Source organism: Microtus oregoni, unplaced genomic scaffold (genome assembly GCF_018167655.1).
Source record: "Microtus oregoni isolate MIOR12 unplaced genomic scaffold, Mior012 000109F_ref0000275, whole genome shotgun sequence".
NCBI classification, from domain to species: domain Eukaryota; kingdom Metazoa; phylum Chordata; class Mammalia; order Rodentia; family Cricetidae; genus Microtus; species Microtus oregoni.
This window is the reverse complement of record NW_024544727.1, coordinates 2,635,132-2,661,002: the sequence shown is the minus strand read 5'-3', so window position 1 is coordinate 2,661,002 and position 25,871 is coordinate 2,635,132. Positions and strand designations below refer to the sequence as shown.

General features: G+C 55.3%; 3 protein-coding genes across 8 annotated transcripts; 1 reads left to right on the top strand and 2 right to left on the bottom strand.

Moving 5' to 3' along the window:
* The first annotated feature begins 1,569 nt into the window (after positions 1-1,569).
* Positions 1,570-4,762, top strand: LOC121443555 (taste receptor type 1 member 3). Its single transcript, XM_041645339.1, has 6 exons — positions 1,570-1,795; positions 1,911-2,211; positions 2,293-3,096; positions 3,227-3,424; positions 3,516-3,636; positions 3,807-4,762. Exons 1-6 carry the CDS (start codon positions 1,605-1,607, stop codon positions 4,760-4,762), a joined length of 2,571 nt encoding a protein of 856 aa, XP_041501273.1. The 5' UTR covers positions 1,570-1,604.
* Positions 4,763-5,583: 821 nt separating this feature from the next.
* On the bottom strand, positions 5,584-17,227 carry LOC121443553 (segment polarity protein dishevelled homolog DVL-1). Of its 5 annotated transcripts, XM_041645338.1 has the most exons (16): positions 16,758-17,227; positions 11,321-11,390; positions 11,062-11,183; positions 10,736-10,839; positions 10,404-10,542; positions 10,177-10,270; positions 10,037-10,106; positions 9,811-9,950; positions 9,657-9,733; positions 9,497-9,564; positions 9,231-9,383; positions 8,606-8,737; positions 8,343-8,510; positions 8,054-8,260; positions 7,311-7,349; positions 6,728-6,852 (listed from the first exon to the last, which is right to left on the bottom strand). In XM_041645338.1, exons 1-15 carry the CDS (start codon positions 16,925-16,927, stop codon positions 7,339-7,341), a joined length of 1,725 nt encoding a protein of 574 aa, XP_041501272.1. In that variant the 5' UTR covers positions 16,928-17,227; the 3' UTR covers positions 6,728-6,852; positions 7,311-7,338. The 5 variants fall into 5 exon arrangements, with proteins under 5 accessions (XP_041501268.1, XP_041501269.1, XP_041501270.1 ...); XM_041645334.1 differs by lacking the exon at positions 7,311-7,349 and having other exon boundaries at positions 5,584-6,852; XM_041645335.1 differs by lacking the exon at positions 7,311-7,349 and having other exon boundaries at positions 5,584-6,852; positions 9,306-9,383.
* A 3,682-nt stretch (positions 17,228-20,909) lies between these two features.
* On the bottom strand, positions 20,910-25,124 carry LOC121443559 (matrix remodeling-associated protein 8). Of its 2 annotated transcripts, none has more exons than XM_041645348.1 (10): positions 24,972-25,124; positions 24,119-24,142; positions 23,724-24,026; positions 23,416-23,517; positions 22,832-23,302; positions 22,346-22,513; positions 22,227-22,266; positions 22,078-22,154; positions 21,924-22,004; positions 20,910-21,740 (listed from the first exon to the last, which is right to left on the bottom strand). In XM_041645348.1, exons 1-10 carry the CDS (start codon positions 25,111-25,113, stop codon positions 21,715-21,717), a joined length of 1,434 nt encoding a protein of 477 aa, XP_041501282.1. In that variant the 5' UTR covers positions 25,114-25,124; the 3' UTR covers positions 20,910-21,714. The 2 variants fall into 2 exon arrangements, with proteins under 2 accessions (XP_041501282.1, XP_041501283.1); XM_041645349.1 differs by having other exon boundaries at positions 23,724-24,017.
* Positions 25,125-25,871: the final 747 nt, after the last annotated feature.

Sequence of the window (25,871 nt, the reverse complement as noted above, 5' to 3'; positions counted from 1 at the left end):
GGCTGCTCTTCCAGAGGACCTGTGTTCATCTCCAGCACCCACATGGCAGCTCATAGCTGTCTGCAATTACAGTTTCAGGGGATTCAGCACCCTCACACAGACGCATATGTAGGTAAACACCAATGCAAATGAATCATCAAAAAGATTTCAAGAGACTGGCCAGAAAAGAAGGATATAATAGCAGATATATGTGTCACATACAGATTCATAGTGTACATGTGCTTTGTAGACATCCTCACAGGGCAGCAGGGAAATGCAAAGGTAATTTCCATAACATCTGCTGGATGCCGTACGACATTGAGATTACCCAGGCACCTATTCAAACAAGAGTCAACAGCCTCCCCCATGTTCGGATGCCGGAAACCTGCTGTGTTAGCAATAGCTCCCTCACACCCAGACTAAGTGGGGATATCTTAGCTAGGGTTACTATTCTGGGATGAAACACTATGACCAAGGCAACTTGGGGAGGAAAGGGTTTATTTAAAAGGCTTACACTTCACTTTCACCTCACCATTCATCGAAGGAAGTCAGGGTAGGAACCTGGAGACAGAAACTGATGCAGGGGCCATGGAGGGGTGCTGTTTACTGGCTTGCTCAGCCTTCTTTCTTAAAGAATCCAGGACCACCAGCCCAAGGATGACACCACCTACAGTGAGCTGGTCCTCCCCCCAACAATTGCTAATTGAGAAAATGCTCTCCAGCCAGATTATATGGAGGAATTGACGCTCCTTCCTTTCAGCTTGTGTCAAACTGACATAAAACTAGCCAGAACAAGGGAAGCGTCTAAGAAGGACCCACTGACTGCATACAGACACACACCTGGCCCTAGCAGCTGCAGGAACCTATTTGTTTATGGCCTCTCCTCATTTTCATGGGCCAGCTGTGAGCACTCTGCTGCGGGAGGTATCTACATGCCTGCCAAAGCAGGAGTGCTTACTCCTAGGATCAGCAGAAAGGGCGAGGGTCTCTACAGCTCTCAGAACCCCAGCAGGAAAGCTGGGACCCCCAGTGAGTCTGCCCCAGGACCGAGGCAGGTTAGTACACCCAGGAAACTCAGCTCCAGCTCTCCCTACCCCACCTGAAGGTTGGGGCCCTGGCTAACCAGCTGTCTACTGTCGTTGTTGAGGGACTTCCTCTGCAGCCCCTGCCTATTGACAGTACTGCCTCAAATCAGAAGCCAGAAGATAAAAAGTGTCTCTGTGCCTACAAATATAAGCCTAGTGCCACCCTTATTCCAGTCAAGGGAAACCCTGGGACCCTGAATGCTTGCTTCTCCACCTTCCCCTTTACAGTCTGTGCGGCTGCTCTAGGAAAGAAGGGCACCGAGGGGCTTGGGCATAGGCAAGTGACAAGAGCACAGTCGGTGGTCACAGTTGGCATGCTGGGGCTCTCTTGGACAGACAGCGCATTAACACTATGAAGATGAGTCCAGTATGCACAAACTATCAGGTCTGAGCTATTGAGCATATCACCGGAGCCCCTTGGGGGCTTGGCAGCCAAGCACAGAAGTTTTGCTAAACAAATTCTCTTCTCTCTCCCCCTGGACTCAGTATATCTGGGGCTCCAGCACACCCTACAGTCTCTACTGGAAGTCTCTACCTACCATGCCACACCTGGTTGTTCTGTGCCTCAGCCTGGCTGCTCTCCCGGGCCTTGGGATGGGGGCCTCCTTGTGCTTGGCACAGCAATTCAAAGCTAAAGGGGACTACATACTTGGTGGGCTATTTCCCCTGGGCTTAACTGAGGAGGACACACTCCACCAGAGAACACAACCCAATAGCATCTTGTGCACCAGGTATGGAGGCTAGTAGCTGAGGTGGGGGTGGGCTTAAGGCTTGGCAGCCATGGGTCTGTGGTACTCCCAAGTTGGGGGTAAGGTGGTGAGCACCTGCAATCCCATGTGGCTTCAGGTTCTCACCCCTTGGTCTGTTTCTGGTCATGGCTATGAAGATGGCTGTGGAGGAGATCAACAATGGATCTGCCTTGCTCCCTGGGTTGCGCCTGGGTTATGACCTATTTGACACATGCTCGGAGCCGGTAGTCACCATGAAGCCCAGTCTCATGTTCATGGCAAAGGTGGGCAGTCACAGCATCGCTGCCTACTGCAACTACACACAGTACCAGCCGCGTGTGCTGGCTGTCATTGGGCCCCACTCGTCAGAGCTTGCCCTGATTACAGGCAAGTTCTTCAGCTTCTTCCTCATGCCACAGGTGAGCCCGCACCCTTTGCCTCCCCTCAGCCAACTGTGTCCTTGAGCTCTCACAGCAGGAGGTGCTTCTCCATCACCACAGGTCAGCTACAGCGCCAGCATGGATCGGCTCAGTGACCGGGAAACATTCCCATCCTTCTTCCGCACAGTGCCCAATGACCGTGTGCAGCTGCAGGCTGTTGTGGCTCTGCTGCTGAATTTCAGCTGGAACTGGGTGGCTGCCTTAGGTAGTGATGATGACTATGGTCGGGAAGGCCTGAGCATCTTCTCTAGCCTGGCCAATCCACGAGGTATCTGTATCGCCCACGAGGGCCTGGTGCCACTGCACGCCACCAGTGATCAACAGCTGGGCAAGGTGTTTGATGTACTACAACAAGTGAACCAAAGCAACGTGCAAGTGGTGGTGCTGTTTGCCTCCCCCCGTGCTGTCTACTCCCTTTTTAGCTATGGCATCCGTCAGGGCCTCTCACCCAAGGTATGGGTGGCTAGTGAGTCCTGGCTGACCTCTGACATGGTCACGACACTACCCAATGTTGCCCATGTGGGCACTGTGCTTGGGTTTCTGCAGCGAGGTGCCGAGCTGCCGGAATTCTCCCATTATGTGGAGACCCACCTTGCCCTGGCTGCCGACCCAACATTCTGTGCCTCACTGAATGCTGAACTGGACCTGGAGGAGGGGGTGATGGGACAACGCTGTCCACAGTGTGACCACATCATGCTGCAGAACCTGACATCTGGACTGCTGCAGAACCTATCAGCAGGGCAGTTGCACCACCAGATTTTTGCAACCTATGCAGCTGTGTACAGTGTGGCCCAGGCTCTTCACAACACCCTACAGTGCAATGCCTCAAGTTGCCCCGCATCAGAGCCTGTTCAACCCTGGCAGGTGAGGGTAGGGTTTTTGCTGGGTCTATGTCTGCTCATTCAGGAATACTGAACCAACAGGCAGAGAGAGCTAAATCCTGTCTTAACTGGAGAGGCTCATGGGTCAGCCTTACCCCCACCCCAACCCACAGCTCCTGGAGAACATGTACAACATGAGTTTCCGTGCTCGGAACCTGACACTGCAGTTTGACGATAAAGGGAACGTAGACATGGAGTATGACCTGAAGATGTGGGTGTGGCAGAGCCCTACACCTGTGCTGCACACTGTGGGAACCTTCAATGGCACCCTTCAGCTGCAGCACTCCGAGATGTACTGGCCAGGGAACCAGGTAAGGACAAGACAGGAGGAAGCCATGGTGGGTAAAGGCTTGGGGTTGTCTGTGCTAGCCAAGGGAGCCTAACCCAAAGCTCCATGTCCAGGTGCCAGTGTCCCAGTGCTCCCGGCAGTGCAAAGATGGCCAGGTGCGCAGAGTAAAGGGCTTCCATTCCTGCTGCTATGATTGTGAGGACTGCAAAGCAGGCAGCTACCAGAAGCATCCAGGTGAGCCTCCTTCCCTAGACAGTCCGCACAGCTGAGCTGGGGGCAGAGGCCTGGCAAGGGCCTCCCCTCCAGGCTAATGCTGAAGGCAAGCGCCTGTCGGGGGCTGAGCTGGGGAATTCTGTCTCCCATTACCAGACCCTACGTTGCTTTTTTTCTTTCTTTTACTATAGATGACTTCGCCTGTACTCCATGTAATCAGGATGAGTGGTCCCCAGAGAAAAGCACAGGCTGCTTACCTCGTAGGCCTAAATTCCTGGCTTGGGGAGAACCAACTGTGTTGTTACTACTCCTGCTGCTTTGCCTGGTGCTAGGCCTAGCACTCGCCTCCCTGGGGCTCTTCATCCACCACTGGGACAGCCCTCTTGTTCAGGCCTCAGGTGGGTCACGGTTCTGCTTTGGCCTGGTCTGCCTAGGCCTCTTCTGCCTCAGTGTCCTTCTATTCCCAGGACGGCCAAGCCCTGCCAGCTGCCTTGCTCAACAGCCACTGGCTCACCTTCCTCTCACAGGCTGCCTAAGCACACTCTTCCTGCAAGCAGCGGAGATCTTTGTGGAATCTGAGCTGCCACTGAGCTGGGCAAACTGGCTATGCAGCTGCCTTCGGGGACCCTGGGCTTGGCTGGTGGTACTGCTGGCCATTCTTGTGGAGGCAGCACTATGTGCCTGGTACCTGACATCTTTCCCACCAGAGATGGTGACAGACTGGGTGGTGCTGCCCACAGAGGTTCTGGAGCATTGCCGCATGCGTTCCTGGGTCAGCCTAGGCTTGGTACACATCACCAATGCAATGCTGGCCTTCCTCTGCTTCCTGGGCACTTTCTTAGTACAGAGCCAGCCTGGCCGCTACAACCGTGCCCGTGGTCTCACCTTCGCCATGCTAGCTTATTTCATCATCTGGGTCTCTTTTGTGCCCCTCCTGGCCAATGTGCAGGTGACTTATCAGCCAGCTGTGCAGATGGGTGCCATTCTGTTCTGTGCCCTGGGCATCCTGGCCACCTTCCACCTACCCAAATGTTATGTGCTTCTGTGGCTGCCAAAGCTCAACACCCAGGAGTTCTTCCTGGGAGGAGGCCCCAAGGAGGCAGCAGATGGGAGCAACAGTGGGGGTGACAGTTCAGGGGCACAGTGAGTGAACCCTGACCCAGTGACCTCTCCTTTAGTGAGCCCAGCCGACAACCCCCAGATAGTACCTCAACCTGAGACTTGAGCCGCTTAACTACAGACTGACTCCAAGTCATCCACTGACCTTAGTCCCTCAGTGACCCCCCTCAGACCTGCAGTGTGCAAGATGGATCCTATAATCCCACCTGTTCCCCAAAGGCAAGATCATCCTTGATCCTGTTACGCCCTACCTAAGGCCTGCCCAGGTGACTGAGATCCATTATCTTAGAAGCAGCCCACAGAGTGTTCTTTGGGACTCCATAGCCATATCTTGAATTTAAAAATAACCCAAGCAGACCCTGGGAGGCAAGAACATACTGCTTTCTTGAACATGCCCAGCCTAGGGCCCTCAGCACCTTGATCAGGCATCCTGGAAACAGAAGGCTGGGCATATGTAATGTGCTGGAACAAAACAAGAAAGCCAGCAGGCAGAGGGCACTCAAGAGGTAGGCAGACAACATCCAGCCTCCTCTTCCCTTCCTGATCTAGACCTAAGCTGGTAGGAAAGAACCAAGTCACTACTAGCACCTTGGACAGAGCATAAGCAAGGGTCAGGGTCAGCACCATGGCCAGCACCAGCCACCCAGGACCCCTGGAGTCCTCCTGGTACCAAGGACAGAAAAGTTGCCTCCAAGACCCCTGTTACTGGCCAGCACCAGGGACAGAGTCACATGACCAAGTGGGAAGAGACTCCAGGCAGGCTCAGACCTGGGTCAGTTCTGGACTGGCCCCGACACCTGAATACGGAAGCAGCTTAGCTGGAGAAAAGAGAAGCAGGCCACACATTAATCCCATAAAATTAAACGCTTTTTAGTGTTTAAAATAGCATTTACACAGAAGCAGCATTTACACAAAAGCAGCATTTACACGTGAACTACCCAGCTGCTCAGACTTCGACACGGTATCTACAGTGCAGATGTGTGGGGCTACCATGCCAAGATGGCAGTGGCACATGCTGGTGGACAGCCACCAGGGTAGCAATGACAGGACAGGACCCCATCTCTGTAGCTATTGTGTGCGCTATCACCGTGTAAAGGTGCCTGGCCTCCTGTACTAAGCATCCTCCACATACTCCCAGTACAAACTGTTGTCATGGGCTGAGTACCAAGCGGGGGGAAAGGGACATGCACCTGCCCCCGTTGGGTAACCAGCTGCCACCCTCAGAGCAGGCAGGCTAGCAATAAATAAATAAGTTAGACCCCACGTAGGCAGCCAGAGAGGTTTAAAGGCTCTGTCTAACCCCTCAAGAACCCTACCTTGGCCTGACAGATGAGGCCCATGAACTCAGTGAGAGTCAGTCTGGGCCACTGTGCACAGTTCTGGGAGAACTGGGAGGGGGGGGCTGTGCACAGAGCCCAAGAGAGTCTTTCTTATCCTAAATGGAGGTCATTTCCAAAAAAGGAACCAGGAGGTGGTCCCTGAGACTTGTGCTGAGGACCTAAAGACAGACATCTCCTCACAAGACTACTTGAGCTGTACCACACAGCAGGCAGGATGCCAAGTCCAAATCCTAGTATGGCTGCTGCTCTCAGCCCTTCCTCTGCAGCCTGCTCCCTCTGCCCTGGCCCAGACCCCGCAGCTGATCTATCCTTGCTGGCCACCACTAAGGCAAGTCCACAGAGATCCTGGCACAGCAGGACCACAGACTCTTGCCACAGGCAGCACTGAAAACTCTGGTTGATGGTCACATAATGTCCACAAAGAACTCACAGGGGTTTCCCATGGCCTTTTGGAAGGACTGGCGGCTACCTGTAAGTTCTGGAGGAACAGCAGCCAGCTCCCGGACAGGTGGCCCTCCAGGTGGCCCGCCCACTACTGCATAGGCCTTTGTCAGGGGGTGAAGTGGGGGGAGCCCTGGGGCAACAGCTGAGGCCTGACTTCTAGGGCTACTGCCACGGCTAAGCTGGCTGACAGGACGCTCCCACCAGCCAGTGCTACCAGACCCACTTGGTGCTGTGTGATCTGATTCGCTGCCGCTGCCCCCAGCTCCGGCTGCCCGGCGCTCCTCTCGGCCTGGGGTCCGATGACTGCTCCTTGTGGACCCACTGCTCTTGCTTCCTGGGAGAAGGGAAGGGACCACAGAGTCAGCACCAGGCCTGGCCATTTCCAGGACCACCAGCTGCTCCCAGACAGCCAGGGCAGAACCTGGTAAGCCTGGGGTAGTAGGGGAATGGCAGCCATGCAGATACCAGGAGCAGATGAGAGGCAAGGAGCTAGGGGCAGTTGCAGACAGGAGGGATAATGAGGGCCAGCTTGGCACCCCAAACCTAACCCCAATGCTTGAACCAAGGTTGATTTTGATGTTACAACTGAGAAACTGAGACACCACTGAAGGCCCTGTGTGCCCAGCGTTCCCATTAGCCATCCTGGGATCACCACCCGAAGACCCACTGACCACCCAACCCCAGGGCCCTGGTCAGCTAATTTTCTTAGCTTCTGTCCTGAAAGTGGTGGGAACCTGAGAACACGTGCTGGCTGGGGACATGCTGAGAGGGACACAGGGGGACCTGGCTTACCGGCCCGAGGGTCCACTCTGCTAGTCCTTCAGTCTAAGGCTTGCTCAGCACAAAGCAAGGGATAGCACAAGTCACACACCAGTCCAGTGCTCACCAATGGTCAACTAGGACTATTGTGGGCCAAGCTGAGCTTGGGTGCATGCAAGGGCCTATCCAGGGTCAGTAGTCACTCAACAGCTTCCCCTAGGGCATTGCCACCCTCCGGCCCAACCTCTCCTTTCTCCCATCCTATGTTCTCAAAGATGACTGTCTTAAGTTTTTTTCCAGACCCTGTAGAATGGCTGCTGTGCCCCCACTCTGCCTAAGGCTCTACTTCAGCGCACCTCCTCCTCAGGGACACCCACCCTCCCTAAGATGATAAACTCTCATGGCACTCTGCTGGGCTACAGGTACCACAACTGATAAAGCCCATGCCTTCCTTAGCTTGGGGCCTAAAGAGTAAGAGTAACCCTACTCGATGCCCTTGGCTACTCTCGCCCTCATTCTTGCCACATCATCTCCTGGCCTCTTGCCTCTGCCACCTGGAATACCAGGCCTGTTCCCACCAGGCAGTCTTCCTAGTCCCAAAGGCCTCTACCCACAGAACCAAAGTGAGTCCCCACACCAGCCCCCTCGCTGCCCCACACTGACTCCTGAAACGGGACCCACCAGGACCCAAACACACAGCAAGAGCACAGAGGACAGCAGCAAGGCCAGGCAGAGCCAGGGAGTGGGAGTGGAGGAGGGGCTGGCATGACTCTCACCTTCACTCTGCTGACTCCCGGCACTGCCACTGCCGTAGCTGAAGCCAGGGTCCTGGTAAGCAGGCGGGAAGCAGGGCGGGGGCCCTGGGTACTGGTAGGGGTAGCCTTGACCCAAAGGCCAGGGCACAGATGGGTGGGGCAGTGGGGCCAGTGTGTCCTGATCTGAGGCTCCACTGGAGCCACTGTTGAGGTTCAGGGATGCAAGGTCTGGCAGGAAGGGAGGGATGGGTAAGCGAGGGCAAATGGATGAGCCCCACAAAAAACCCCACCCAGTGACCCCCCTACTTACTACTGCACAGGTCCCCAAAGACATAGTAGCATTGCTCAGAGAAGGTGATCTTGTTGACCGTGTGCCGCAAGAAGCCGTGCTTCAGCATGCTGCTGGCATACTTCCTCGCCTCCCTGCGTTCTTTGAAGCCCTCCACGTGTGTGTACAGCCAGTCCACCACGTCCGCCCCTGGCCACAGGCCCATGAAAGTCAGGGTAGCTGAGTCCTGGGAAGCCTCACCAGAAAGAACAGACTGGGCCCTTCCCATACAGCCAGGGACTCACCAATGACAGCATTGGCAATAGTGATCTTAAGCCACATACGGTCCCGGATCTCCAGCCCTGAGTCCGGCAGCTGCATGACCCGGACAATGGCACTCATGTCGCTCTTCACAGTCAGTGGAGCTTCCTCCAGCTCTGCAAGGCACCGTTCTCTGAGCCCAGGCAGGCAACCAGCACGCAGGGGCTGAGCTCCGTGAGGTTGGGAGCAGGGGACAGGATCAAACATTTATCTCCCACTCTTAAGTGGTATCTCATCAAGATGTGAGCTGAAACTGGGATATTCTCCCAGTCCCACAGTCCAAGACTTCTGGGCAAGCCAGTCCCTTTCCCTCCCCCAGGGACACCTTCCTGGGGAGCTCAAGCTGTTAGTTATGTTAGGCAGCAGGAAAGCAAGGCGGAGGCTACCATGTGTCCTCCCAATCCGCAACACAGGCCTGGCGGATCCTTCAGTGCATCCAGATGGCCAGTATGGCTGGGCTATGAGATATGTACACGTATCCTGGTGTACACATTTGTGAAGGTGTTGGGGGCAGACACATTATATACAATGGGCCCCAGGAAGAGCTCTGGTGAACCCTTGTCCTTCAGCCTCAGTTTCCTGCCGGGGCTCGTGTAAGCTGCCACTTACGTGGGGCGCCAGGCACTGAGCTGGTTAGTGAGGAAGAGCTGGTGCGAGTGATGGCACTGGAGCAGGGACTCGTACCATAGCGGGGCAGAGCACCCGTCAGCGCTGCTGTGTGGGACAGCCAGGCGGCCGGGTCGATAGGTCGCACTGGGTCAGCTGCACAGTTACCGCACGGCAACAGATGACAGATGATAGAGGCAGAGAAGAAAGACCCTTCAGACTGGGCCTAGGAACCCCACCCTACCCCACCCCTCCACGGGGTCACTAACCCCTTGGGATGGTGAAGTAGCTCCGAGGGGTTGGGTCCCAGCACTTGGCCACCGTGAGGCTGATGGGCCTGTATGTAAAGTTCGGCAGATCACATGGGTGAGACCCACACAACCCCTCCCATCCCATGCCCTTCCCATCCCCACACGGATCCCCCCTCACCCCGTCTGGGATACGATCTCCCGAAGTACCCGCACAGCATCATCGTTGCTCATGTTCTCAAAGTTGACATCATTTACCTGCAGGGTTTGTGGGGTCAGGGAGTGGTGGTGGGAGGGGGTGCATCTTACCCCCACAGTCCCCACATGGCTCCCACCTGCAGTAGCATGTCGCCTGGCTCAATGCGGCCATCAGCAGCCACAGCCCCGCCCTTCATGATGGATCCAATGTAGATGCCGCCATCACCCCGGTCGTTGCTCTGGCCCACGATGCTGATGCCCAGGAAGTGGTGCCTCTCTGCAGGAGGGGCCGTGAGCAGGCCCCAAAGGCTCCTAGGCTTGCACCCACCCCCACCAAGCACCCACCAGCCCAGAAGGCCTCACCCATGTTGAGAGTGACGGTGATGATGTTCAGGGACATGGTGGAGTCGGTGATGCTGCTGAAGGAAGATGCCTGTGGAGGGACCCAATGAGGGGCTGTGTGCACACCATCGGAGCAGACACCCCACCCACCTGCTGCCTACCCGGTCTGTCTGCCTCAAGCGCTGCTTCCGCCGCCGACATTTGTGCTTGCGAATTAGCCGAGAGGAGGTGCTCTGCTCTGTAGAGCTACTCAGCCTGGAGCAGGAGACCAGAGGCGGGAACGAGAACCAGAAGTCAGATAAGCACGAGGCACAAATACGTACAGCCAGCCAGCACTCACAGGCATGAATCTCTCCAGCACACACAGACATATGCACATGCCACCTACCGGCTTGTGTTGTCCTCTTCATCTGAGTCAATAAAGCTGCTAGATTCAAGCTCACTGCTCAGTACGGTGGATGCACTATCTGGAGGCAGTCCCAGATCCCGTCGCCGGTCCCCCCTCGGGTGCCCATTGGTCCGGGCAGCTGTAGGGACAGTGGGGTGGGAGCTGATTGTGGGACTTCAGTCAGCAGTCACAGAATGAGGATGGCCTGTGCATTTCAAGCTTAATGCAGGGACTCTGAGGCCACAGAGGGTAGAAATACCAAGTTGGGATCTCTACCAAGCGATACCAAAGGAAGTTTGGGGTCCAGATCTGGGCAGGCACAGCCACAGTACCCTCATCACGGTTTCGACGTCGGGCGCGCTCCCGCCGATGACTGACCATAGACTCTGTGCCTGTCTCGTTGTCCATCCCATCACGGCTACTGGCAACATTTGGACTGCATAGATGAGAAGCAGGTAGAATTGGGCAGACCAAGTTGCTGGCAGCCAGTATCTCAAATGTTTCCTAGTCCCCAACCCACCACATAGGACCCCAATTCTAGAAGGTCCCTCCATCCAGCTGGAGTCCCCTCCTCTGTTCTCAGCTTCACCCTTCCCAGGTGGGTCTTGGGTAGCAAGTACCCAGCAGTGGCAGGTTTCCGCCCTACTAGGGGCCTTACTGGAAGGAGGGGGGCCTGGAGTCCCCAATGCCGCCTGTCCTCTCAAGGGGTGGGGGCAGGTCCGTGTGGCTGTCAGTGCCCTGGGACCCTGCATCCGAGTGAGCGCCCTCAGCCAGGACCAGCTGTGGAGGGAGAGTGAGGCCTTGGATGCTCATCTGCTTCACGACCACCCCCACAGATACCCAGGGCAGATGACAGCCACCACCCTACCTTTGTCCAGTTACCCGCATCATTCTTGTGGGGCCACCCCTAGACTCACCCAGGAAACCACCCGGCCATTGAAGCAGGGCAACTTGGCATTGTCATCGAAGATCTCCTCTTTCACCACCCTATAAGCAAACAAGACCTTGAGGTTACCTCACCTCACCTCAGACCACCAAGAACACTATGACATCTCCTACCCTTGGGCCCGGCAATGGGGTACCTGCCAGGCCACAGATGTTATAACTGAGGGTTTACATAATGCATTCTCCTCTTAGCAACTCTGTTGCTCTCCATTGGCCGCAGGCCGTGGACCCTCAGCACTGGGGTAGACAGATGTAGAGGGGTCACGGAAGGGCAGGCTAGGACTCCTGCTCACTTGCAGATCAGCCTCTAGCCCTAGACAAGGTTAAGGGTTCCTGGGAAAGACCCTAATTCTTCGGCTTCCTTGGCCCGAGGATTTCCCTCAGACCTGTCTCTAGTTATAGATTCCTGGCATGGGGACCCAACAGTTGCCTCACCACAACATATAACACTTGAGGCTCCTTTGGGGCCTCTTCTCAGCCTCCTTATTTTAGGGAGTAGCCCTACCCATCCAGGTGCCTGGGACAGCCTATGGTCCACTAGCTTCTGTGATCATCAGCCCAGCACACACCCTCCGCCCACCTCTCTGGAGCAGTCATAAGCTCTAGTCAGTAGGATGTGCATCTCATGGGACCCCGAAGTTCCTTCCACATCCCCCAGCCAAGAGCAGGGCCTCAACCACAGCAAGGCACAAAGACTCCCTTGTACAGACGTGAGAGAGCCCAAGGATATCAGCTCCTGCTGCCCTCAAAGTTGTCTCCCAAACAGAAAGAGTGTGCCCCACGCACAGCATCAGTCCCAACTCTCAGAGGAGAAGGTTGGTTTCTATCTGGGGAAGGGCATTCAGGGACAGAGCTAACCAGTCCATGGCTGTATCTGACCACACCCATCCCTGCTTGTCTTAATGCTGGACTAAAAAAGAGCCAGCCTCACCTAAGCAGGACACAAAGGGTCAGGGAATGAGGACTGGGAAGGAAGCCAGAAAGCCTGGGGTCAGTGTTCAAAAGGCATGATCAGCAGCCGGACAGGTCAGAAGGGGCAGCTGTGAAGGAACAGGCCTCCACCTACGTCCTCAGGCCCTAGATTTCCAGCCCCTCACCCTCATCCCAGTGCTCAGCTCCACCCAGCACAGTGGGATTTTCCACACCCAAAACTTGAGTTCAATGGAGTTGGGAAACCAGACTGGTCCTGAAAGTGCACCTGGCAGGAAACAGGCTTGTGGCTTAATGGGCCCAATGCCAGGGGCAGGGCCACCTCTGCCTACTACTCTAGGTCCCCTGGTCAGCAGTAGGTTGTAGGAAGCCCTAGCAGATCAACTTCCCATCCTCTCCAGGGGACACTTGCTGGGTAGAGACCTAGGGCTGCGGGGATGGCAGAGGCAGGGCAGCCTGAAAGTGAAAGTGAATTCCGACCACTTTTCTAGTCTCCACTACTTCCCTGTGACTAACAATGCAGGACTCAACAGCAGATACAATTGCTCCTCAGAACCCCTAATGTCTGCTGCCACCAATCACAAGTCACAGCTCTGGGGCTGGCTCCACTTACAAGCCTGAGCCAAGGCAGCCACAAGAGAGGCTGTCATCACAGGAAGACCTGGGCTGCCCAGGGTGGGGTGAAGTTTCTCTTGAGGATGGCAGGGCTCTGCCTGTGGTAGCTGATGGACCAGGGTCTGCAGAAAGCCTGCTATCTCTGAGTAACATGACAGCAAGAGACACCCAGACAGGAATCCTTACCTTAGCCCCCAACCTCAGCCCCAGTGGACCCATCAACAGCCTTCCTTTCCCCTGCCACACCCAAGTTTTAACCCTCTCTGACTCACACATGAAGAGACATATGAGCAACTTCTACCACCACAGTAGGGCCTACCTGGATCCCCAGCAGACACTGTGTCCCATCCTGAGCAGCTAGAGCCTAGTCAGCCAGACCCTTAAGGCGACATGGCCAGCTTGAAGTCTTTGTGCCTTCCAATTCCCACCAAGACACTCTTCTCCTTACCTTCCCAGCCTGAGCAACCCAAGTCCTGCTTTCTGCCTAGTGGTCAGGGCAAGAAGAAATGAGAGGCTGGCACTTGCCCCAGATCCCACAGATAACCCTGGTCCTTCCCCACTCTGGGCGAGGCAAGGGGTAAACATCAAAATGCCCATGGTAGAGACAGGCACCACAGGTATGTGATGCTGCCCACACTACAGAATAGCTGCCTGGGCACTCTATAACAAGAACATACGAGGCACAGTCAAACCTCTGTACCATCCTGAGCCTTGAGTGCCTAACCTCTCGGGAGGAAAACTGACCTCGGTGTGTCTCCACTGACTCTCTGTACTCAGGACATTCCTGCAGGCATTTTGCCATAACCTCAGAATTCCTAGACAGATCCTTACGGTCACTGGGCTCTGCCTGTCACCCCCAGAGACCTACCCCAAGGAGGAATCTGCTCTAAGGTAGGATCTTTGGTGCCCAGCACAGCTTGGCCAAAAAGGACCTACGGTTCCTGGAGGTCACAATAACACATAGATAAACTCTAGTGACACAGCCCTGAGATAGCCTCTTTCCAGTTCCCATACACACAGCCAGCCAACACTGGCAGAGCAGGCAGGCATAGGCCATGGTGATACCTTGAACTTCAGGGGTTGTATGCATGTCACTGGGAACGAGGATCCAACTCCTGCCAAGTATTGGTGTGGACTGGGCTCATGGCCTAAGGAGTCTTACTACCCATGGCCTTGAACTGACCATCGCTGGCCACTCTGCTAATAACCCATCCCATGAGCACTGAGCCCCAGAACATGGAGCCCCTCCCACAGGTCAGGGAATGCATTACCATTACCTAGATTCTCACAAACAAACACTAGAGAAGACATAGAACACAGAGAGTCTAAATCGCTAACCCCAGGCAGCCCTACCAGGCACAGGGAGCCCTCACAACATCTGCAAACAGGCAGCGGATCCTAGAGCCCATGGGCTCCCAGCCCTTACCCTTGCCTGCCTCTCCCCAGCTCAGGTACCTCTAACTCAGAGATCGAAATGCTGGGGCCACTGTCAGGCAGATGAGCTCACTATCATACCAGGCAAGCTGGCAACAGCAATACATTCCTAGGAGCAGGGACCAAGAGCCAAATGAACTCACTCCGCTGCCATAGACCAGACCCTCCATTGTCACCAGATCAAGCACCAGACACTTGCACAGGACCCACCAGAAGCTTAGAAGTCCGGCTACTAAACCTTGGTGGTTCAGAGTCAGAACAACCACAAGCTGCCCAAGTAGGCATGAAACAAAGACCTTTACCTTATGGGCTAGAGATACCTGTTGGGAATTGAACCCTGCCAGGGCAGACTCTCTTTGGTTTGGAAGGGGGGCAGACAACCTAGACTCACGAGGACACTCCTCACAGACTCTATTCTGAGGCCACCTGCCCAGCTCAGCCACCCCTGCTGAGCTTCCCTCTCCCAACATTAAGCTACTTTATCCCAGTATCCTTGGAGTTCTGTAAGTAGCACTCAGGCAGGGAAATGAGGAATGCAGTTGTGCATGGGGAGGGGCTGCCTTTCCAGGCTCCCAAGGCCACTGTGTCGCCAGAGTTCCAGGTCACAGTCAGGATCAGGATGAGGCCTATGGATGAGTTGTTTGTGTCTTTGTGTCCTCCTAGCCCAGACTCTTCCTCTTAGCAGCTCTGCCTCCTAGCCCTTCTACACATCCAGGACACCCAACTTGTACCTCTGAGCTCTCTGCTAGCTGGCTCTGTACCACATGCCCCAGCCACTCCCAATGCACCCAAAGGAACTCCTGCTTCAGTCCACAGACCTGCAGCCCCACCTCCTCCACAGTGAGGGCACCCGCAGGTCCTCCTGCACATGAACAAGCTCAGTCGGGACCCGTGTGAGCTGATGCTGGGTTACTACACTTAGCACACCCTACCCAACATGGATATCGGAGCAGAGGAATGGGTACCCTCAAGAGACACCCAGAACATACAGCAGAAAACAACCCAGGTCTGGGTCTGTCTGCTCCTACCACTCATACCCCAGGAGCAGACAGAACATTTGTGACTTTGGTGATAAATTTAATCCGGAGATGCCCTGTCCCTATGGGCAGAGACCACAGAGGTGGCCCAGCCAGGAGAGCTGGGGAGGCCCAATCTCCAGAGCACAACCCTCCAGCCTCCAGGCAGATGGGGAGCACCAGCCTTCAAGTTGTGGGGGACACGTTCCCCTCTGCTTTTTTTCTAGGTGGTTGGGGCACAGGGAATGGGTATGCAAGAGACTTCAGTTGTCCAAACCAGCTTCAGCCCTGCCTAGATGCACAGGGTCAGAGAGAGGTCCCTGCCCAGGGACCCTGCAACCACGGAACCCAGGAAACAGTCTCAATGTCAAAGCCCTAAGATGCAGCCACACAAGGGCACCAAGCACACCTGCTCCACCCACAGGGCCTGAGCATGCATGTCCCTGCCTCGAGCCCTGCCAAGCCACGGACTCAGGTTTCTGTGGTTGTGCCCTGTCAGACCTCTGTTAAACTGCCAGTCCCTGGCTCACTGTCCAGAGGCCCAGCTCAGCTCAAGTAGGAAGTCCCTTTCCTGAGACAGCCGCCACATCAGTGCAGCTAGGAAACACACTCACTACCTTAGAAGCCGGCTCGAGTCAGAAAATACTCCCAGGAATGCAAATGCTGTGTGTGGTTCAGAAAGGACAGAGGCACAGGAGCTTGGAACTGAAGGGGCAGGCTACTGTGACCCTTGACCTCTGCCTTGACACGGGGACTTTAGAGGGGCTACAAGGAGTCTGTCTTCAGGCTTCAGAAACTTTTCTAAGCTCTAAAAAACAGATGGGTGCCTATGACTCACCCATTTCAAACTACTCTATTTCAACTGGAGGATCCACTGGGAGCCACAAACCTCCAACCCTTCCCCTCGATTCCAGCCCCCATAAACTGCACACCCTCCTGGGCAGCCATGAGCACTGGGTCTCCACCCACAGAGGAGGGAATGCAACAGGCTCTGTGCTTGACCGGAGAGAAGGGGGACGGGTGGCTTTGAGGGTGGCCTTCAGCACCCAACCTGGACCAGCTGGGCACAGGGGCATCACTGGATGACGGTCAGGAAGCCTGGGCCCTCGCCTGTCCACCAAACAGCACTCTGTGGCCTACCTAGAGGGTAGTCAAGGACTCGGATCCCCAGCTCGCCACGGACAGGTGAGTACACACACCAAGGGTCACCAAGGCGCAGAGACTCTACCTACACCTGCTGTCGAAGCGCGGCAGGGTGACGGTCGCCGGGGGCGCTCTCTGACGTCCCCAGACCCGTGAGCCCTGTCCGCGCAGACAGGTGCCAGCCCGTGCCCGCGGCGGGGGGGCCCGGGCAGTCACCGCACACGCGCGGGAAAGGGCCAGCACTCCCGCCCAGGCCGCGCGGCCCACTGACCCGAAGTCCTGGTCCATAGACTTGAAGAAGAATTTGTAGGCGTGCACCGGCCGGTTGCTGAGCACGTTCTTGAAGTCCGCCAGCGTGACGCGCTCCGGAGCCACGGGCAGCTTGACCAGGTACGGCGTCTCTTCCTCGTCCATGTGGTAGATGATCTTGGTCTCCGCCATGGCGCGGCAGCGGCGACGCGGAACCCGCGCAGCGTCAGGGCCCGGCTCACCTCTCGGACGCGGGGCGCCCTCCCAAACCGCCGGCCCGCGCCCCGCCCGGCCGCCCCGCGGCCCCTGTGCGCGCCCGCCCCGCCCGGTCCCGGCTCGCACCCGTTCCCCGCCTGTTGTCCCGCGGCCCGCGGCCGCCCATCCGCTGCCAGCCCCGGAGCGGGCGCGAGGAAAAGCAGCTCCGAGGGTTACTGCCGCCCACCGCCCCCTCGGGCTGCTCCAAGAACCGCCTGGTGGGGTTGAGCCCGCGGCCACCGGAGGGCGCGCCAGAGCCGGTGACGTCACTGGACGCCCGCAGCGCGAGCGGGGCGGGGCTACGCACGCGCAGGGCGGGTTCGGGGCGGGGCGGGGCTGCGGCTGGCTCACGGGCGGGGTAACCGGGACGGCACCCGGCGGGTTCTGGAATCCTAGCTGGTTTGCAGTACGACAGGGCAGAACTCTGAGTTCTCCTCTCGCCAGGAGCCGAAAGCCCTACCCTGCGCTCGCGACAGATTCCCAATAGGCAGGAATGCGTGCGGCGTCTGGGTCTGGGATGTGTATGCAAATGGGCACACTCAGCCCCAGGAAGGCACAGGAACCCTGAAGAGGTTGCACCCTTTGAGCCAATAAGATCTGCCAGGGAGCAGAGGAGAGTCGTCCTACTGGGGTGGTCTGGTTCTCCCGACCCAATCCCAGTGCCCGGAATCCGGAGGCGCTGGCCACTCTGGAGACTTCCTGTCGCTCCACAAGAAACTGAAGATACCTGTGTCTAGCCCTAGACAGCGAGAACCTTACTGCGCCCCGTGTTAATGCCGAACTCAGTTCTTCTGCCTATTGCCTTATTGGATTTCCCAAGAAACTTAAATGAGTAAATACTAGTGGGGACACAGATGTGTGCACAGAGATGTCCAGGCGAGGCCCAGGCTGCGACTGAAGCCAAAGGGATTTTTGCCTTGGACATTGTAGAAAAAAAAAAAGGTGTCCTCCCCAGGCCCAGGAAGACGGCGATGCCCCTCTCATCCTGTAGAGTTGAGCCACTTACTGCCTTGCTAGCCTGAAGCTACTTTAGGCCTACTCCAAGATGGCCTAAATTCCTTCGCTAGCCAGTAATAAGAGTAGAATAATGCATAGGATACTGGTCAGTGATGGAGACAAGGGGTGCCTATTGTAACCTGGGACCATTTACAGACACAAGGAAAGACTCCGCCGCTGGGATGCATACTAAAGGCCTCTGAAGTCAGCCTAGGCAGAGTCCTTGGGAGTAATCCCTTACTCCACAGGGGCCTGCTACCCTGGGAACCCTTTTCCCAGCAGCTGGTCCTCTTCTTTTTTTTTTAAATACTTATTTATTTATTATGTATACAATATTCTGTCTGTGTATATGCTTGCAGGCCAGAAAAGGGCACCAGATCTCAATACAGATGGTTGTGAGCCACCATGTGGTTGCTGGGAATTGAACTCAGGACCTTTGGAAGAGCAGGCAATGCTCTTAACCACTGAGCCATCTCTCCAGCCCCTGGTCCTCTTCTTTGAATCTCTACAGAAGTAACCTGAAGGAGCCAGGCAAGATGGCTTCAGCGGGTCTGCTCAAGGGAGAAGGAAGACAGTTCTATTCTAGGGTGCACCTCAGGCTAGACACACGATACTGCCAATCTATTTATTGGTCAGTAGCACTCATAATCAAGGGTCCCCACTGCCCAGCTGCTCTTGTTCCCACCTGACACCCCAAATTATAGGAGGAACTAGAAGCCAGAGGCCTGGTAGGAGTCATGGTACTGATGTTGATGCTGATAGGGGCAGGTTGGGTCACTGTGGAAGAGGTGGGTGTGAGGCCAGAACCTGTGCCATTATAGGAGGGGTCTTCTCTAGTGGCGGTGTGACCACTGATGGGACCAGAGGCCACTAGCGTGAGGTATTTCCTCAAGCCACACCCCAACAGGTCACTGAGGTCCTTGTGGGTGATTGCCATCCCTTCCTGTCCTCACTGTTCTTGGGAGAGCATTGGAGGGGAGCAAGAGTTAATAGGAACAAAAAGATGGCTCAGCTACTTAAGGTGCCCACTGCTAAGTCTGATGACTTGAGTGTGAACCCCAGGACCCACATAGTGTAGGCTGAAGACCACCTTAGGAAGGAGAGGATAGATTTCTGCGAGTCATCCTCTGACCCCCATGTTCATACATACCATTCATCTATCTACAAACATTCACACAATGTAGATGAAAAGAAACGATAAAGCAGGATATGACAACATGTGCTTTAATCCAGTCCCAGCACTAGGGAAGCAGACACCGATGGATCTCTGTGAGTTCCAGACCAGGCTATATAGTGAGACCTTGTCTCAAAACAAACATCTGGGCCTCCATGAGCACTGCGCACATGTGGTACACAGACAGACATACAAGCAAGCAAAACACCTATATACATAAAATAATAAATTTTTAAAAATTTAAGATATATATATTATATATATAATAATAATAAATATAATTTATTTTTATTTTATGTGCAATGGTGTTTTGACTTCATGTATGTCTGTGTAAGGGTATTGGGTACACTGGAACTGGAGTTACAGAAAGTTATGAACTGCCACGTGGGTGCTGGGAATTGAACCTGGGTCCTCTGGAAGAGCAGTTGTTGTTCCTAAATGCTGAGCCAAATGTATACAGCATTCCTTCCATGTATGCCTGCAGGCCAGAAGAGGGCACCAGACCCCATTACAAATGGTTGCGAACCACCATATGGTTGCTGGGAATTGAACTCAGGCCCTTTGGAAGAACAAACAGGCAATGCTCTTAACCTCTGAGCCATCTCTCCAGCCCCTAGCTTTAAATTTTTTAATTTTTTAAAAAGATTGAGGGGGCACTCGGGAGGCAGAGGCAGGCGGATCTCTGTGAGTTCGAGACCAGCCTGGTCTACAGAGCTAATTCCAGGACAGGCTCCAAAGCCACAGAGAAACCCTGTCTCGAAAAACCAAAAAAAAAAAAAAATTGAGGGGGCAGCTGGAAAGGTGACTCAGAGGTTAAGAGCACTGGCTTCTCTTCCAGAGGTCCCGAGTTCAATTCCTAGCAACCACATGGTGGCTCACAAACATCTATAATGAGATCTGGCGCCCTCTTCTGGCCTGCAGACATGTGTGCAGACAGAGCACTGGGTACGAAAGAAAGAAAGAAAGAAAGAAAGAGAAATTTTTATGAGAGAGAGAGAGAGAGGAAAGGATCCTGTGTCCTCTCTTAGCTGCTTTTCTTTTTTTCTTCTTTATAGATTTATTTATTTATTAAGTATACAGTGGTCTGCCTGCCTGCATGCCTGCAGGCTAGAAGAGGGAACAAGATCTCATTACAGATGGTTGTGAGTCACCTTGTGGTTGCTGGGAATTGAACTCAGGAACTTTGGAAGAGCAGGCAGTGCTCTTAACCTCTGAGTCATCTCTCCAGCCCTCTTAGCTGCTTTTCTACCTCTGCTTCTACTGAGGTCCCACAGCCAGTGTCCAGTCATGATTAGCCCCAGGAGACCAGTACCTGAAAACCAATACCTGCTCCTGTTGGCCAAGCGCTGCCTCTTGGGGCTCTTTCTGCCCAAATCTCCGCAGACCTGTATCCTTGGAGAGCCTGCCTGTCTATCTTTGTTCTTCTTTTTACTCCATCTTAGCATCTGCTTCTCAAAGGACTGGGCCAACACCATTTCCTTCTATGTCCTATCTCCCCCTCTGCCATTGTATACTCCCCTGTCTTTCCTGTCCACACAGGACTTGGAAAAGGGATTGAAAGTCCTTCGCCATGAAAAATGGGTTCTTGTGTCACAGGATATCTGATCCTAGGAGAACTTAGTCATAGAGCTTCCACTCAAGGGGGTAGGGAAGGATAGCAGAACTCATGTGAATGTTATGAGCGCCCTGGGGGTTCCCAAGGCCCGGATATGTCCTCCCTGAACAGAAGGGGAACAGCAGGGCCAAGACTGAGAATCAGATGTGTTCTTTATTATGACATGAAAACTTCCCCAGTAGGCGCTGCTTGGTGTGGCAGCGCAGGCCACTCGGAACCTTCTCCCCCATCTTCATCCAAAGCAGAGGACAAGTAGAGCCCCAGCAAAGGGGGATGTGGAGCCCAAGAGCCACACGGTACTCAGTAACTGCTGGTGAGACTCTTGGAAGGGATCTGAAGCAGAACAGGGGCAATGGGCCAGCTCCAAGTGGAGGGCCCGTGACTCAGAACATGTGACAGCAGGGCTCTGAGTGATGCATAGGCGTAGTGCAGTCCAGAAAGTTCCTAGGGGCTCCCCAAGACAATGGTTAACATGTTGAACAGTGACTAGGAGTCTAAATGTCTTCCTGACCCTAGCAGGAAGAAGCCACGAGAGACTGTGCATTTAGCGGACGTTGTGTCAAAGTTGGGAGTACAGGTGACTGAAAGGCAGCAACCATACTATACCAGCATCTCGAGGGAACCCACAGTTGCTCACCAAGGTGAGGGTGATCAGCAACCATACTATACCAGCGTCTCCAGGAAACCCACAGTTGCGCACCAAGGTGAGGGTGATCAGCAACCATACTATACCAGCGTCTCGAGGGAACCCACAGTTGTGCACCAAGGTGAGGGTGATTCTTGGAAGAACAAAGTGCAGGCAGCTGCTCGGCCAAATTCAGGCCAAGTTTCTACGAAAGCGGGACCAGCCGCTGAGAAGAAGCCGGGAGTGCCACAGGAGGGTCAGGGAGACATCCTTTGGTATAGAGCTGCTGGCCCAGCCAGAAGCTCAGGATCCTTTTATTTGCAGTACTCCTTCCTGAACTCTGGAAGCCAAGAAAATGGCTAGTATCTGCTCTCTGTTCCTTAGCCCCAGTGGGAAAGTCAGGGAAGATATTTGGCGTGACTTCCCAAGGCCTTCTCAGAGAAGATAGCAGGAGTCTCCTATCTACAGGGTCCTGTAGAGTCATGTGTGGGATGGGGTGTTGGGTTCTCCCTTAACTGCTCACCTTTATCCAGATCCACATTCTTGGCAGGCAGGGGACTGTGGGCCAGCTCAGCCCTCTCCTTCAGGATGTTGTTTTTGTAATCTGGTTAGAAGAAAAGAGTTAAGTCCCACCCAAAAATGTACTTCCCCCGGACCCTTGTGGCCCTCACTCCTACCTAGCTGGATGTCCTCAGTCCTATAAGGGGCCTGGTCCCTTGTGGCCGCAGCAAACTCCATCATGTTCACATCCTTCCTAAAGGGAGATGGCAGGTTAGGAGGCCAGGGCAGGGCAGGTCCGGGAGAAGGCTTGGGCAAGCAAACTCACCCCTTGGATTTCCCAGCATTTTTGTCCGAGGTCTCGCATCCTGTGAAGAGAGGCGTATTTAGTCAGTCTCACTATCCTCCCTTAACCTGGGCCCCTCTGTTCCAAGGGTCCCACCTCACCTCCGCGGTGACGATGGCGTGTCGCCAAGACTACAGTGATGAGCAGCAAGATGAAGAGCAGCAGGGTGGCCAACACATAGCCCAATTGCTGGAAGAAGTGTGCGTGGCTCTCTGGGACAATGACGTTGATGACGCTGTGGCCTCGGGATCTACTTACCAGTGTGGGATCTACAGATAAGTAGCAAGCATCAGAAATCTTATGTATGGCATGCTGTGCGTGGTGGTGCATGCCTTCAATCCCAGCATTCAGGTGACAGAGGCAGGCGGATTTCTGTGAGCTCGAGACCAGCCTGGTCTACAAGAGCTAGTTCTAGGACAGGCTCCAAAGCTACAGAGAAACCCTATCTCAAAACACCAAAAAAAAAAAAAAAAAAAAAAAGCAGAGAGAGAGAGAGAGAAAGGAGAAAGAAACTCTCCGCGGTACCCTCAGCACCCTAGGTCGGTCACACTAGGGCCCCTTCTTGGGGCCAGCAGGCTACAACACACCTGGGCTAGGAGCAGTGTTGTGGCCAGACCCATTACCGGGAGAGGCAGGAGCAGGTGGCTCAAAGGCAGCCTCAGTGACCTGTAGGTGGAAGACTCTGCGCTCGTGCAGGCCGCAGTAGTGGTGGTGCAGGTGGCAAGAATAGATGCCCTCATCAGCCGGCTCGAGCGCATCTATGCGTAGGGAGAAGTCGCCGCGTGCAAAAGCGTCGGCGTTTACTGCCACGCGATCACGCAGGAAGGATGGTCCGTAGGCGCGGCGCTCGCCAGATGCGTACAGGTCAAGCAGGCGGTCAGCTCGGTCGTGCGACACCCCAGGCAGCTGTCGGTCCCAATGCACCACCTGCTGCGCCTCCTCTAAGTGGCGGTCCGTCCACAAGTGCGCACGGTTCACGCAAGTCAGCAGTGCCGGCGCGCCGCGGGTCACCACCATCACTTCCTTCTCGCCGTCCCAGTACGCGCGAGCTAACAGGGCTGAGGATGCATTGAGAGAGGCAGCCAGATCACAGCCCGGTAGAGGTGAGGAAGGGGAAAGACCGGCTGCGGCAGGGATGGGAGTAGCAAAGGAGGGTGAGGGGCGTACTCACGATCGTCGGTGACCTCGAGGCGCACGGCCAAGCTCTCGTAGAGGTGACAGTAGTGGTGGTGCAAGTTGCAGGTATACACCCCTTCGTCTCCCTCCTCCACAGCTGCTCCGCAGAAGATAACCTCAGCGTGTGGGACCCATCCTCCTCCATAGTCCCTCCCCTAAAATGGTTCTGTCCCCTTCATGGCCCCGCCCCTTCGAGTTTCCACCCTTTCACAGGCCTCGCCTCGTCAAAGGTATGTGTCCGCCCCCCTGCCAAGGTTTCAACTCTTGCCAAAGTTTCAGCCCCACCACGGTTCCACAGCGTACCACGGATGAGCAGTGAGAAGTTGCCGTCGTGGAAGGCAGAAGGCGACAGCAGCAGGCGGCCGTGGTCGTGCGGCTCGTACACACGCTGTTCACCCGCCGAGTACATATCCACGAGTCGGCGCCCTTGGCTGCCCGGGACGCCGCTGAGGTCCCAGTGGACCACGCGCTGGCGGTCGTGCAGCCGGTCTTGGGTCCACACCATGCGCGGGCTCTGGCAGCGCAGCACCGCCTGGGTCCCAGCTGCCCAGCTCACCACGGACTCGGACACCACAGAGCTGCTGGCTGCTGCGGTACCTGAGGGCCCTTGTCAGGAAGGAGGAGTCAGCGGCAGAATGGGTTGGGTTAGAAGGGGACCCTAAAGGGGCCTGGCCCAGAGCTGGGTAGGGGATACTAACCTGAGTACAGAAGGACAGCGGGGCCTGTAGGAGAGGAATAAAGCTGTCGGCATTCTTCGCCTTTGATCCCAGGACCCACAAGCTGGAAGGCCACTTGACTTGGGGCCTCCTGGCATTGTGTTGCCATGATGCCCACTTAACCAGTGCAGGTTACACCCTTAGTGTCACATTCCTGGCTATATTGACAGCTTTGCTAAGTGAGAAATCGGACACCTGGCCGTGAGCTGCAGGGAACTGCTCTAGCATGGCACCGGGACAACCAGCAGTAATATCTGCGTCTGTGCCGGACCTTTAGGACCCAGTCAGACTTAGTCATCCATAGTCCTGTCCTACACCCCTTCCAGGCGGTACTGCGGTGCCAGTCTGGACCCCTGCTACAGTCCCAACAGGTGACACAGGTAGCAAATCCCGATCTGCCACCACTGGCCCCAGAGATTGCTGTGGGAAGTGGCGTAAGAGCCAAAGTTCTAGGGAAAATGTGCCTGGTCAGCAGGCCAGAGTGGGCAGGCCTGGGGGCCCTGAGGAAGGGGTTGGAGCAGACTCTGTTAGTCCCTTAGCTGTCAGCCCCACTAACTCCCCTCCCCACATCTGGGAGGACTGCGCCCTGAGCAGCTGACCCTGAAGTCACACAGCGGGCGCAGGAAGCACCCTTGGCTACATCCTCCCCATTTGGGCCCTCTGGGATTTCTGTGAGAGTACATGAAGGCTTCATGAATTGAAGGTGAACTGCTGTTTTGAGGCACCCAGCCCAGTCTCTTTGCTTTGATGAGTGCTCCCTACTCCTCCCAGCCTCAACACAGACAGCTCATCCACTCACTGTCCCACGCCCAGTCCCACCCTCTCTCACACTCACTCTGAAGAAGCACCAGTTTCCACAGCAAGACACAGGACAGTCGTTCCATGGCGCCTGCAGGGACCGCGCTGTGCTTTGTCTTACTCGGCTCTAAGTCTCCAGAAAAACAGCCGACCCCCTCCCTGCCAGCACCCGCTGACATCACGGAGCTGTGGGCCGGGTCTGTGTCCCGCCCACTGCGCCGCTCTACTGCTTGGCCTCCCCCAACCTCGGCTGGCCTGTAGTGTGGCAGCCACCCCGTCCAGGCCCAGAAGGTGGGAGGGTCCGAGTAGATGCTCTCGGCCAGTCGCTGGTCAGTCCTGGGGAGGGGCAGATGAAGAGGCCTGAGTGTGAGGATTCCTGAGGCCATGTGGGTGCCAAGCATCTGGTAAACTTTCTGAACTGCAGCAGAACTCGTGTCTGGATGTGCATGGTCTGCATCCTCTCCCATGCCAATAGCCAGGCCAGGGAACCCGGGCTGTTTTCTCCATTCTTATATTCTCCCTGCCAGATCAGGCGGTTCTTCCAGCTACAATTCGGATGAGGGTGATTTTACTATGCCCTTCCTTGGCACCATGGTGGGCTACCTGGGGACAACACGATGGCACTATGGGTACTGTTATCTTTTAGGATCGAGAACGACTAATCATCCAGGCAGGCACAGTTGCCCACACCTTTAATTCTAGCACTTGGGAGGCAGAGGCAGGTGGATCTCTATGAGTTTGAAGCCAACCTGGTCCTCCTAGTGAATTCCAGAGCAATCATGGCTACACACAGTGAGACCCTGTCTCAAACAAAACGAAGAACAGCCAACCAGGGAGATGACTGGTAGGCATCTGGACACCGAGGACAGAGTGCCCGTGTGGTCAGATTTTCCTCATGGCCTGACGATGGCGGCTGTCCACATTCATAAGGCAAACC